Consider the following 13638-nt stretch of genomic DNA (forward strand, 5'->3'; position numbering starts at 1 on the left):
CGTCTGCTTAATCAGGCGGACCCAACACCTGGCTATGAATTAGAATCACCTGGGGGAGCTTTCGGAATGCCAGTGTAGTCCCCCATCCCCGACGACCTCCGCAGTATCCCCTCAGGGACCCCAGAAATCTCTATTTTTAACAAGCTGCTAGAGTGACATCAGCCCTCAAACCAGTCTTCACTCCAGTTTTCAGGAACCACTGATTTCATCCAATTCACTTCATCAGTGGGGAGACTGGGCCCAAGAGAAGTAAAATACTTTGTCCGGGTACCACTGCATTTTGTTCCACGTGCTGAGCACAGGGGGCATTAACAGTTCCAGCAAGAAACAATAAAACCCGTTAAGATGAGGAGTTAGGTTGATTGATTGATTGATTGATGAGATGGAGTTTCACTCTTGTTGCCCAGGCTGAAGTGCAATGGTGCAATCTAGGCTCACTGCAACCTCCTCCTGGGTTCAAGCAATTCTCCTGCCTCAGCCTCCCAAATAGCTGGGATTACAGGCATTAGCCACCGCACCCAGCCATGAAGAGTTATTTTAGGACTTTACAACAAAATTTTCCTGTTTTATGTAACTGGAGCCCAGTACACATGACTCCCATATCACACACAGCTCTGGACAGTAACAGTGCACGTGAATGACGCTCCTATTGCTTGTTGCGAAAAATCAGATTGCATGTGAGATGCTACTTGCTTAAGACAGCATTCAGTGAGCCCTTTTAATGTGCAGGCACCTGTGCTAAGAGCCTTGTTGCATCTTGTTTTTTAATCTTCACTACAACCCTTTTAGGTAAATGCTACACTAGTCCCATGTCATCATAAGGAGACTGAAGCACAGAGAGGTGAAGTAGCTTGCTTAAGGTCACACAGCTAGTCATGAGATTTCTGTATTATGGTAAAATGTACATAACATAGAATTTGCCACTTTAACCATTTTTAAGTATACAGTTCAGTGGTATTAGGTACATTTGATTGTTGTGCAACCATCACTACCATTCATCTATAGAATTTTTTCATGTTTCCAAACTGATACTATACCCTTTCAACGCCAATTCCTCATTCCTCCCCTCCCCCAGGCCCTGGTATTCACCATTCTACTTCCTGTCTCTATGAATTTGACTACTCAAGGGATGTCACATAAGTGGAATCATACAATATGTGTCTTTTTGTGACTGATTTATTTCACTTAGCATAATGTCCTCAAGGTTCATCCATATTGTAGCATGCGTCAGAATTTCTTCTTTAAGGATGAATAATATTTCACTGTATGTACATGCCATATTTTGTTTATTCATCTATCAATAGACACTTTGGTTGCTTCCACTTTTTGGTTATTGTGAACAATATTGTGTTGCTGTGAACATGGGTGTACAAATATCTGTTCAAATCCCTGCCTTTTTTTTTTTTTTTTTTTGACACAGAGTCTCACTCTGTCACTCAGGTTGGAGTACAGTGACATGATCTCGGCTCACTGTAACCTTTGCCTCCCAGGTTCAAGCGATTCTCCTGCCTCAGCCTCCTGAGTAGCTGGGACCACAAGCATGCGCCACCATGCCTGGCTAATTTTTGTATTTTTATTAGGGACAGATGCTTGCCATGTTAGCCAAGCTGGTCTTGAACTCCTGACCTCAGGTGATCCACCAGCCTCAGCCTCCCAAAGTGCTGGGATTACAGACGTGAGCCACCGCGCCTGGCCTCAAATTTGTGCTTTCAGTTATTTGGGGTATATCCCCAGAAGTGTAGTACTGAGACTTTTGAACCCAGATTTGTCTCACTCCAAAGCATAGGTTCTTAACCCTGTGTTTACTGTCTGGCTTAATAAATGTTGGAAATATTTTCAATAATCCTTGATACTCAAGATTTTCTGATTGGCTATCAGTAAATCAAAAAGTACAGTCAGTCTACATTGTACACACACACACACACTTGGGTTCTAGTTAAATGAGGATTATACCAAAATCTGGTTTCTCAGGACACAAGCTTTTTTTTTTCAATCTTAAACTGATTACTTTGCAGAAGAGAGGTCTCTTTCTCTGCACCAAGGCAGAGAGCCTGATTAGCCTTGTGCTCCTCTGCCCTCCTCTGCCCTCCTCCTTGACCATGGTCACTCAAATTGCCCCATGAACTTGACATCCACGGTGGCTTTTCTGTGGCCTACCACCTTGGCAGCGAGGCCTGTTTCACAATCCCATTTTAATCTTTTCAAGTTTGTTGGCAGGCAGCTTCTGTAGCATATCTTGTGATTTAATAATGTCGCCTGATGCAATATGAGCCCCGGCTGGGAATACAGGCTTAGAACACCTATGGCAGAGAAACTGCCTCTTTCATACATACATATATACATATATATATATACCTACAGACATGCTTTGCAGACAGGGCTTTGGCTTTTACGGACACCAGCTCTGCCTCAGACGTCCAGGCCACTACCTGGAGTGTTTCCAAGAGAAATATCTGCCCTTCGTGATAGTCACCTGGAGGGCAGTGCAATGCCAGCCGCCCCCTGCCCTTTCTGTGCACTGCTTCCCCTGTGCTGTGTATGCTGCAGTCCGCTACGGCCACACACCATGTGGATTCGATGACTGGCAGATTGTGCTGCAAATAGAGGCTAGTTTAGGAAAAAGAGTGATAAAGAGAGAAACCAACACTTAGCATTTGTAACTCCAGGCAATACAGGCGTTTAGATGCTAAGAGCCACGTTCCAAATGTCGACGACGACCTCCACAACGTTACCTCTGTATTACATCTAACCGCTTGAGACAGCTGCAGAATTTTATACAGAGGAGAAACCCATTCCACAAATGCATGGCTTAGCCATCTGTTTTTTCCTAGTAAACCTGTACCAAACTATTCAGTTATGAAAAGAGGCCCTGGAGCTTCTTGTGGCCCTTTCAGCGTGTCTCTTGAGAAAAAGAACAAGCTGGTTCATCAGACTGAATTTCAGCTGTTGTGGTTAAGCTCAACAGTGCATCATGATGGAAAGAACACAGGTTTGGAAACCAAAGGATTTTTTCGCTAGTGTTTATTGAGTAGCCAGTATTTCCTAGGAGCTGTATTCATCAGAATATAATACAATATTCTGAATATAATATAATATTCAGAATATAATATGAAATTAGAGGAGCCGGGCGCAGTGGCTCACGCCTGTAATCCCAGCACTTTGAAAGGCTGAGGTGAGAGGATCACTTAAGGCCAGGAGTTTGAGACCAGCCCGAGCAACATAGTGAAACCCCATCTCTATAAAAAGAAATACAAAAAAAAAATTGCTGGGCATGCTGGCGCGCACCTCTAGTCCCAGCTACTCAGAAGGCAGGAGGATCACCTGAGCCCTGGAGGTCAAGGCTGCAGTAAGCAGAGATCACGCCACCATACTCCAGCCTGAGCCACAGGAATTGAGTCATACAAAAAAAAAAAAAAAAATTAGACATGGTCTCTGCCCTTGAAAAAATTAGAGTCTAGGACAAGGGCCAGATAATATTTTCAACTTTCCAGACCACACAGTTGGCTTTGTACCTACTCAATTTTGCAAAAAGCAGCCAAAGAATATGTAAATGAATAGTATGGTATGGCTGTGTTCCAATAAAACTTTATTTATAAAAACAGGTGGTGGGCCATATTTGGCCTTCAGGCCTATAGTTTGCCAACCACTGGTCTTGGGAATGAGAGCTCCAATCCCAGTTCTGTTAGTAATTAGTTGTGTGGAGATAGTCCAGAGGTTGATGTACAGTCACCATTCAATAAATACTATCAAATATTATCAATATAGGTATATATTATGCTTTTATTTTCCACTAACATGTGCTGAATGACACTAATCTACAAAGCAAGTGCCCGGTGTGCTGGTGGGGGGTGCTCACTGTGTCCTCAGAATCAGATTGGCAACTCTGAGCCTCAGTTCCCTCACCTGTACCAGGAAGCCTTGTACTCTGTGATTCTAAGAGCAGGATTCATGTTGAAAGAATGAAAAGATTTCTAAGCCAGGTGCAGTGGCTCACACCTGTAATCCCAACACTTTGGGAGGCCCGCCTTGGAGGCTGAGGCAGAAGAATCACTTGAACCCTGGAGGTGGAGGTTGCAGTGAGCCAAGATCATGCCACTGCACTCCAGCCTGGGCAACAGAGTAAAACTCTGTCTCAAAAAAATAAGAATGAAAGGATTGCTAAGATCTCTCTCAGTTCCAGAGTTCCAGGATTTGTGCATCTATATGGACATTTGTGGGATAACTAGTCCACTCACTGATAAACTTCATCAAGCTTTATAAGCCTCTTGGAGACCACAGAATTACTACATGCATCCCTGTCCTAAATGGCACAGCAGAGCACAATACCCCTGTAGTCCACCCCTTGCTTTTGTAACTTGGAAAACTGAGGCCCAGAGAAGTGATTTGATTGGCACGAGGCCAAGGAATGGAGGAATGGACTCCAGCCCTTTGACAGGATGAGCTGCAAAGTCACACCCCATGGGTGTGTGCTGGGGAATCAGAGACATTCTGCAGCCAGTCTTCCTTAGCAGGTGTGCGCCATTATTAGCTCTGAAGGCATAATCTGAAAGGTGCTTTTCAGAAGCATAACCATCTCCCATTTCCTCTCCATTCTCCACAGTTTCTTGGCGTCACGGAGCTCTCAGCATATTGCGAAGGCTACTTTCTCAAAAACATGATGGTCCTCATTGAAAACGAAGCATTCAAGCAGCTCCTGTATGACAAAAATGGTGAAGGGACCGGCCAGGATGTGCTCCAGGACTTACAGAGGACGTTGGCCATCAGAATTCAGTCCATTCACTTGTCATCTTCCAAAGGTTCCGTGGTTTGAAATGCCCAGTGCAGCGAATGCTTCCCGGGAACCTTCCAGTTCTCCTGCCGCATTGGCTTTACACAAACACAGACAAATTCCACCTGGCACCTGTTTTTGGCTGGGCCAAGGAGCTGCCTCTACTGCTCCCACGTGTTCCTGTTGAAAAACAAAGGACTTTCCACCGGTCTGCAGATCAGATCAGCTGGGTCCAGAGCTTAATGGGCAACTGGACAACCAAGTTAACCCCAACCGAAAGCACCCCTAGGACCTTTGAACACCCACTGCCGGGGACCACTGTCGAATGAATGGATTGAGGCCTTTCAAAGGTCACTCAGGTTCCAGGTTGACAGTTGGAGGACTTCACCGTACCGATCCTGAAGAGATTGTATTACACATTGAGGACCTTGGTAGCTGTGCTTCAGCAAACGTCAACCATGGTAGCAAATTGGTGAGGCTGTGACCCATAATGAGGAAATAATTTGGCAAATTTTTAGGGGTGGGAACTTTTTAAAATGTTCATTTAAAAAAAACAAAAACAAAAACAAAAACAGGGCAGTCTTGTAGTTTAAAATATATTTCTAAAAGCTTAACAGTTCGTTTTCAACTAAATTGTGTTTAGGGATCTGTGTTTTGAGATTTTTCTTTCTTTTTTTTTTTTAAATAGTAAGTCACAGGTCCACACTGTGTAAACATGCATCTGATAAGATACTGCTGATATTCTAAACAAGTCGAAATAATCTTGCCTTAGTGATCATGATTACACAAAAGAGGTGCACTGCCAATAAGTATCTCTAATTCAATAGTTGAAAACAACCTGCATGCTAATCGTGGTTTCGGGGTGAGAAGAAAACACCCCACATAACATGCATTTGCATGGGTCCGAACCTGTGAAATGTTACGTTTGTGCTTCATTTTTGCCAACGTAAAAATGTTCCATCATTTCTAGCTAAAACTCCATTTGGTGAAACTAACATATCCATTTCTTTTCCTAGTTATGGATGATTTGGGGATGCTTTTGCAGAAATGTGTTCATAGATGATGCTGAATGGGGGGGAGGGGGGCAGCACGTCAGAGAATTTACTATTAATCCCAGAGTTTTCTCTGTATTCTCAGAAGATGTTAATAGTTTGTTACTAGCCAGAGAGTATGACTATGTTAGATTATTTTTAAAGAAGAAACATGTATGATAGGATGGATTCTTTCTGTATTCTGAGAGTGTACAGTATAGGATTATTATAATGAAAGTTTATATCAACAGGGTTTCGTTGGCTCTGCCATATATTATAAGCAAAAGAGATTGGTAAAGTGCCACAGTATTCCAGATAACTTTTCAGTTGCGGCCTTTCTTCTCGTTCTTTAATTTGAAACCTAGATACATGCAGTAAAAACTAGGAGAATGACTTTTACCCTTGGGGACGGCCAAGTTTTGTTGATAAACCTATTTCCTAGCATGCCTTCAGGAAGTTGCGCCAGACCCTAGATTGTGAAGGAGCCACTGTTCTTCTGTTGTACGAGCTCCCTGAACCATTGTTCAGAGGACCAACGTAACATCGCTTCATGGGCATGGCCCATGGAGCATCTGGGTGACATCTGTCTACAGTATTGGCTCTTCTGCGAGGCTGATACACAAGGCCTCTCTTCCACATGGTCATTTGCAAACCTCCCCCAGCCCCTACCATCCAATGTGGAAGGAAAACAAGAACTGCCTGAAGAAGAGTCCAAGCTACAGATACACAGCGTGTGCATCGCGGCTGTCACCTTCCTCCTCCCTCTTCTGTATCCTCAGAGATGCTGCGTGGATGTTTCCTTAACCTCAGCTGACTTCCCTGTGAATGTCTTAATGCTAGTTCAGGGCCTCCAGGCATTGATTTGTACAGTGGCAACTCCCAATGGGGCTTCTGTTATCATTTGTGTGCTTTCTCTGTCATTAAAAGAAATGATTTTCCCAGGCCGTGCACCATGTGTGTGGTTTGAGTGAGCTCTTTATCCCAACAGTTCAAGCCTCAGAACTTCACTCGGTGAAGAGATTGGACAATGTGGTCCCGCAGAAAAAGTCAAGGGAAATGAAGACGCTAGATAAAAGACAAATGTTCCTGTTGCTGGCGGTGTGGCAGCCAAGCCCTAGTGATCTTTTTTACATCAGGCAGAGAAGCTACAGGTGCCACCACCTGGGCCACCGCCATAGCACTGCCTAAGGCAGAGAACTCGCCTGCAGAGGGTAGAGTTCTGGCTGTCACTCGTGTGCCTGGATGACACTTTTTGAGGCTGGGGGGATGAGAAAGACAAGTTATCTCCACGTGGTGGGTCCCCACCAAGGGCCAGCATGAGCTGATGCTAGGGTATGGTGGCAGCATTATGGGATGGGGGTGGGGGTCACAGAGGGACAGGCAGCTCTCTTCCTGGGTGTCATCATTGCTGAGGTCAAAACAAGTCCCCAGGGGCTCTGCTGTGTCTCCTGACCCAGCCTGGGCCCAACCCAGGCATGTGGGCAGATGAATCGCCCTGGCCAATCCACAAAAGCCTACAAGCAGGTCTGGGGAGAGGCCCAGCCAGCCCTGGGAGACCTGGGCCAGTGAGGCCCGGTAGAGAGCTCACAGCGCCCCACCTCCCGGAAATGACTGCTCAAGCCCGCTTAGCAATCCAGGTCTGTTCCTTCTCTAGGAAGCAACCCAGTGCCAGGGCCAGAACTGTGAGTCAGGCCAGGAAAGCAGAAGGTCGGTTTATTTTTGACTGTGTGTCGCCCTCGGTGTGGCCTCAGGGTGAGTAGGCATTTTTGACTTATTGCTTTTAGGATGCTAAAGTGCATGCTACCCCATTCGCCTTGTACTTGTCTGACAGGTGGCTTTGACATTCAGGCCTCAGCAAAGCCCATGCAGGGGCCCATTAGCATCTTAGGGTGTGGAGGAAAGCGTGGGGCGGGGCGGGGTGGGGGGGCGCTGCCTGCCACAGGTTCCCTCCGCCCCTTCCATTTGCAATGGGGCACTGGAAGGAGTGTGTTCGTGCAGGCGCCCCCAAGAAACACAAGGACCCGACTTAGTTTCTGTGCCCACCCCCATGGCCATTGGTCTTACATATACCATACCTGGATATCATTCATTCTCCTCAAAAGAAGGAGAATCCACTGAAAATGAAGATCAGGATGTGAACTCCCATCAGGGAGATGCCCAGGCAGAAACCGGAAGACGATGCAGTCAGGCATGGGGGCGGGGTTGAAGGAGGAGCTCTGGGACCTCCCCCACCCTGAGATTCTGCGATTCTGCTTTTGTTCTGTGTTCCCCATTCTGCGATTCTGCTTTTGGATCTCACATTGTTTCTTCCTGTAAAGCCCCAGGCAAAAAGTGCTATTCGACTGCATGTTGTCATACCAAGACTTTTATCACACAGTGTTTTGCTAGCATCGGGCTGTGTGGATAAAGGGTTCTTTGAGAAAATCTATTTCACCAGTCTTGAGTCCTCTGGCTTCAGAATTCGCTGTCCACCTCCCTCCACCCCCACCTTGCGTCAGAGATGAATGAATAGTCACAGAAGGGCTCACATTCTCCCACTTATAGTTCTTTCTGCCTGGCCCCTACACAGCCTCCATGGCCAGCAGTTTCCTGGGTTTCTCCACTCAGGGAGACATCTATTGAGCACCTTCTGTTGGCAGCACTGATTGCTGAGCCCTGGACTCCAGCACAGACCTGAAAACCCTGTTCCGACTGGATTCAACCCCTGACTAGCTTTGAGACTTTGGACAAGTTGCTTACTCTATCTAGTATTCACCTTCCTCTTTCAAAAAAAAAAAAGGGTTTAACTATAACTAGTGGCCGGCCGCTGTGGCTCACGCCTGTAATCTCAACACTTTGGGAGGCCAAGGTGGGCAGATCACTTGAGATCAGGAGTTCGAGACCAGCCTGGCCAACATGGCACAACCCCATCTCTACTAAAAATACAAAAATTAATGGGGCTTGGTGGCGGGCACCTGCAATCCCAGCTACTCAGGGAGGCTGAGGCAGGAGAATCGCTTGAACCTGGGAGGCAGAGGTTGCAGTGAATCAAGATTGTGCCACTGCACTCCAGCCTGGGCAACAGAGCGAGACTCCGTCTCAAAAAGAAAAAAAATAAAACCACTATAACTAGTGAATAGTGTTGTTGGGAGGATTAAAGGAGATAGTTTGTATGAGTCTCACACTGTTAATAGCAGGCAAAAGGCTTTTCTAAACTTCTAAGACTGAGCAGAAGGAAGGGGAAATTGATGATTCATACAAGGAAAGGAAGGCTAATGACTATGCCTTCATTTCTAGAACTTTCTACAGGAGCGGTTCCCATGGTGATTTGTGATTCTCTAGGGTTTTGCTACTTATTCTGAGGAGTATAGGAGAATTCCCCCACAACTGAGCTCTTTTGTGATTCTAGTTCCTAGCACAGTGCTTCACACAAAGTAATCAAGAAATGTTTGCAAATAGAAGCCAAGTACACCTGGATTTCCTTTCATATAAACATGATATTTTCAAAAGATTAGAGTTGCAGGGATTCACTCTTCCAAATTCCTTGGAAGAGAATACACAGGAATGTGAGATTCACATGTGTGACTTGGATGACACAAGACTCCCATGGTGTGTGTCTAAGGTCCAAGACCCCACAAATGGCTGAGCAGGGCCCACACCCACCAGAGCCAACTCTCAGTCCAGGGTTTGAGGACCACGACTCTGTCGAGAGGGAGAGGGTAGCCACAAACCCCAAATGAAACAAACTGCTAGATATCCCTCCAGAAAAATCTGGGACTGCTGTCCTCCTCAAGTTAGCAGGCAAGCCCATATGCCCTGTGCTGCCACTTGAGTGTGTGGACACTCATCCCTGCCCCCACTCCACCAAGAAACCTCCCTGGTGGAACTTCACGTCACCTCCGTTCCTTCCAGCCTGGCCAATGCCTTGAATAAAGCAGCACGTGCCTTTGGCTGGGGCCACTGCAGAAGCTGCTATGATGCCTATTTTTTCCACCCTCTTTAAAAATAACTCAACAGATTTTGAACTTCCTGCTTGGCAGAAAAAAAATAGAACTCATACTCAGCAATCACATCGTGCTTTAGTTCCCATCACTGATGAGGCAGGCAGATAACGAGTGCCCTGTGAAAGGACACATCTCCAAGTTTAGCCCTGAATCTGAAAAGACAATCTGTCTGTGTGAATAGGCAATTAGAAGAGATGCCCTGATGTCACTGATGCGTTCTCTGGATGTTGCTTTTCAGAGTTAACCTTCAGATGAGTTTTGAATTTTAATGCTGTGGAAAACCTCTGGGATGAAGAGCTACAAAGGGAAGAGGCTGATTGGTACAATGGAGGGGCTCTGTGCTGGGCACCACATCTCACCCCTGACCCTGAATCTGTCATCTGCTACCTGGGTGACCTTGTTCAGGCCTCTTCTCCATCTGGACCTCTTTCCTCAACTCCTTCTAACTTGATGTCCTGTGAGCCTAGACCGGAACCTGTCACACTCTCCTTACCACGCTCCTATATTAGAGCCTTGTGAGAACATCATTTTGTGTAATAGAACATTCTAGATTGCAACCAGGAGGATTTAGCAAAAGGGACCTTTTTCATCATTTCACAATGATGCCTTTAGTAAAACAGGCTCCCAGCAGGAAACCAGATAAAGCGTTAGAATGAGGCTTCAGCTATCTTATCATGAAGATGGCATCTCTCTAGATCATTGCTACATGACTACCATCTCCTTTTTGGTTTTGGGTTTTGTTTTGTTTTTTTCACTTTTTATTTTGAAACAATTACAGATTCGCAGGAAGTTGCAAAGATAATATAGAGTAACCAAATGGTGACATCTTAGATAAATCTAGTACAATATCCAAACCAGGAAGTTGACATCGCTACAATGTGTGTGTATCATTCTGTGACATCTTGTCAGGTGTGGATTCATGTAACCACCACCAAGGTCACTCTTCTCTCACTACGAAGATCTCCCTCATGCTACCCCTTTGGAATCACTCTGGCCCTTCCTCCACCAACTTCATCCCAAACCCCTGACAACCACTAATCTGTTTTCCATCTCTATAGTTTTGTTATTTCAAGAATGTTATGTCAATGAGACCATATAGTAAGTGGCCTTTGGAGATTGGTGTTTTTATTATTATTATTATTGACACAGGGTCTCGTTCTGTCACGCAGGCTGGAGTGCAGTGGTGCGATTTCAGCTTACTGCAACCTCTGCCTCCCAGGCTCAAGAATCCTCCTGACTCAGTCTCCCAAGTAACTGGAACCAAAGACATGAGCCACCATGCCCAGCCAATTTTTATTGATTTATTTATTTATTTAGGTAGAGATGGGGATTTTACCATGTTGCCCAGGCTGGTGTCGAATTTCTGGGCTCAAGCAATCCTCCCACCTCAGTATCCTGAGTAGTGGGACCACAGGCATGCACACCACTACCAGATCACTTTTTCAAAAATTTTCTATTAGAGACAGGGTCTCGCCACGTTGCCAGGACTGCTCTCAAACTCCTGAGCTCAAGCAATCTGTCTGCCTCAGCCTCCTAAAGTTCTGGGATTACAGGTGTTAGCACCTCAAACGGCGAGGCTGGCTTTTTGCACTCAGCAGAATGCCTCAGAGACCCATCCAAGGAGGCTGCACATATGGAATGTTTGTTCCTTTTCATTGCTGAGTAGCATTCCCCAGCATCCCATCACCTTTTAACCAGAGAGAGAGACAGGGGCTTTCTCTGTCACCCAGGCTGGAGTACAGTGGCGTGGTCACGGCTCACTGCAACCTCAGCCTCCCCAGGCTCAAGCAATCCTCCAACCTCAGCCTCCAGAGTAGCCACGGGTGGGAGTCTCCACGCCTGGCTAATTTTTTCATTTTTTGTAGAGATGAGGTTATACTATGTTGTCCAGGCTGCTCCCAAACTAGGTCTTTCTGTAATTGATGACTTCTAGACATCTCACTAATGGTGTAGGGCAGTGCTTCCCAAATTTGTTAAAGTGACTCTATGGGGTTGGGGTGGGGCTTGAAATTCATTGTTTCTAACAAGCATCCCAGCACTGCTGCTGCTGCTGGTGGTCCAGGAGCCTCACTTTGAGTAGCAAAGGTGTGGAGTCTGGAAGTCAGAGATTCATCTCAAGCCCTTTCTGCTGCCAGACCAACCTGTGACACCTGTTCTGTCACCTGGCCTTTCTGGAGTCTCAACCTTGAGAGTTATTTCGAGCCTTTCTTTCTGACCCAGGGGAGATATTTTCACAATACATCCGAAAAAAATCATTGAAATTCTGTCTTTCAAAACCAAACACCACATGTTCTCACTCATAAGTGACAGCTGAACAATGAGAATACACGGACACAGCGAAGGGAACATCACACACCGGGGCCTGTTGGGGGGTGGGGGCAAGGGGACGGAAAGCATTAGGATAAATACCTAATGCATTCGGGGCTTAAAACCTAGATGACAGGTTGATGGGTGCAGCAAACCACCATGGCACATGTATACCTATGTAACAAACCTGCACATTCTGCACATGTACCCTAGAACTTAAAGTATAATTATAAAGATCAATAAATGTAATTCTGTCTTCCTAGGTCGAGGGCTCTAACATTCTGAATTAAGCAAAGGAATTACTCATAACCTCACTCTGCCTTACTTTTCCCTGGTCTGTTGTTGATCTAAATCAAGTTTATTTATTTCACGGGTATTTACTGATGCCCTAATATAAGAGACCCACCTCTGTGCAATGGCATTAAGCAAAGGTAACCAAAGGTGACCTCACCCCTTTTCTTTGTCCTGTTTCCTTCGGGGTTGGCGGCAGAAGGAAAAGAAAAGACTCTTGTTTATTTTCAGACTATGTTTTGAGGCTTCTCTCTGCACTCACAGAGCCCCCCTGGGGTGGCAGGGACACCCAGGAGAATCAACAAGGGAAGAATCAAAGACGCTGCCCCTCCCTGTCCACTTCACAACACTTTGATAGTGGAGAGGGACGCTGGAGTATGTGGTTCAAAATGGCTGCTGGGTGACCCTGACACTTCTCAGTTGTATGCTATAGGGAATGAGGGGGTGGGGAAGAAAAGCTGGTAGGATCTTATCCATAATTACTCATTATTTTCTTTACTTGTGAAAGGAACGACTGCATTTTCGGCACTTGAAGGGACTCGCTGTCATACATTAAATATTTTGTTTGGGGAAGGGAAAAGCTCAGATGGTGTTTTCTGTTGAATAAGTCATGAGAAAGTAAATGAAGTCTGTTTCTTCTAGAAATTCCTTGAGCCAAGGAATGATTCCTTGCCCCTAAAATGTGAGGGTTTCAGTTGACCAGTGAGTTTAATGTAAGTCAGCTGTGTAATGTGGCTGCTTAGAAGAGTTCATTTAGCTATGGGCTACATTAATAGAAGCAAGATTGCTAGAATGATGGAGGTGATGGTGCTCCACTGTGCACTGGAGGGCTTTCTGCTGGAATTATGCACTCAGATCATATCCTGCATGAGTCAAGGTTTCTAGCAGCAAGCAACTCTGGTTCATTTAACAAGAAAGAGGGTTTATTCAAAACTATTAGAAGATGTACACAGTTGTCGGGAAGGCTGGAGAAACCATTAAAGGCAGAACCTTTTGTAATAGCTTATAAACCATGACACTGAACTGGCCTGATGAGGTCATTGCTGCCACTGCTTCCACCAAATGATATGGAAGCAGAAATCACTAACAGTATTTCTGTAGTTCCCAGAAACCTGGCTTCAGTCACTGCTCTTTCCACAAGCACCAATGTCGTTCCTACATCAGGAACTCGGCCTACCCCAAAAAGCTCAGTGCTTCTGCCTCCACTTGCACTACATAATGGAAGCTCCCATCTCCTCATGTTGGCCCTTTAGTATCA

At 45.6% G+C, this 13638-nt stretch overlaps 1 protein-coding gene across 4 annotated transcripts in view; it reads left to right on the plus strand.

The window, feature by feature from the left end:
* BTBD11 (BTB domain containing 11) overlaps positions 1-6749 on the plus strand; it is a 337966-nt gene extending 331217 nt beyond the window's left edge. For all 4 annotated transcript variants that reach the window (XM_017946172.3, XM_031650718.1, XM_031650719.1 and 1 more), the window contains one exon: positions 4601-6749. In XM_017946172.3, coding sequence (XP_017801661.3) covers positions 4601-4810 — 210 coding nt within the window. In that variant the 3' untranslated portion in view covers positions 4811-6749. The remainder of the gene's footprint in view (positions 1-4600) is intronic.
* Positions 6750-13638: the final 6889 nt, after the last annotated feature.

This window comes from Papio anubis, chromosome 9 (genome assembly GCF_008728515.1).
Source record: "Papio anubis isolate 15944 chromosome 9, Panubis1.0, whole genome shotgun sequence".
NCBI lineage: Eukaryota > Metazoa > Chordata > Mammalia > Primates > Cercopithecidae > Papio > Papio anubis.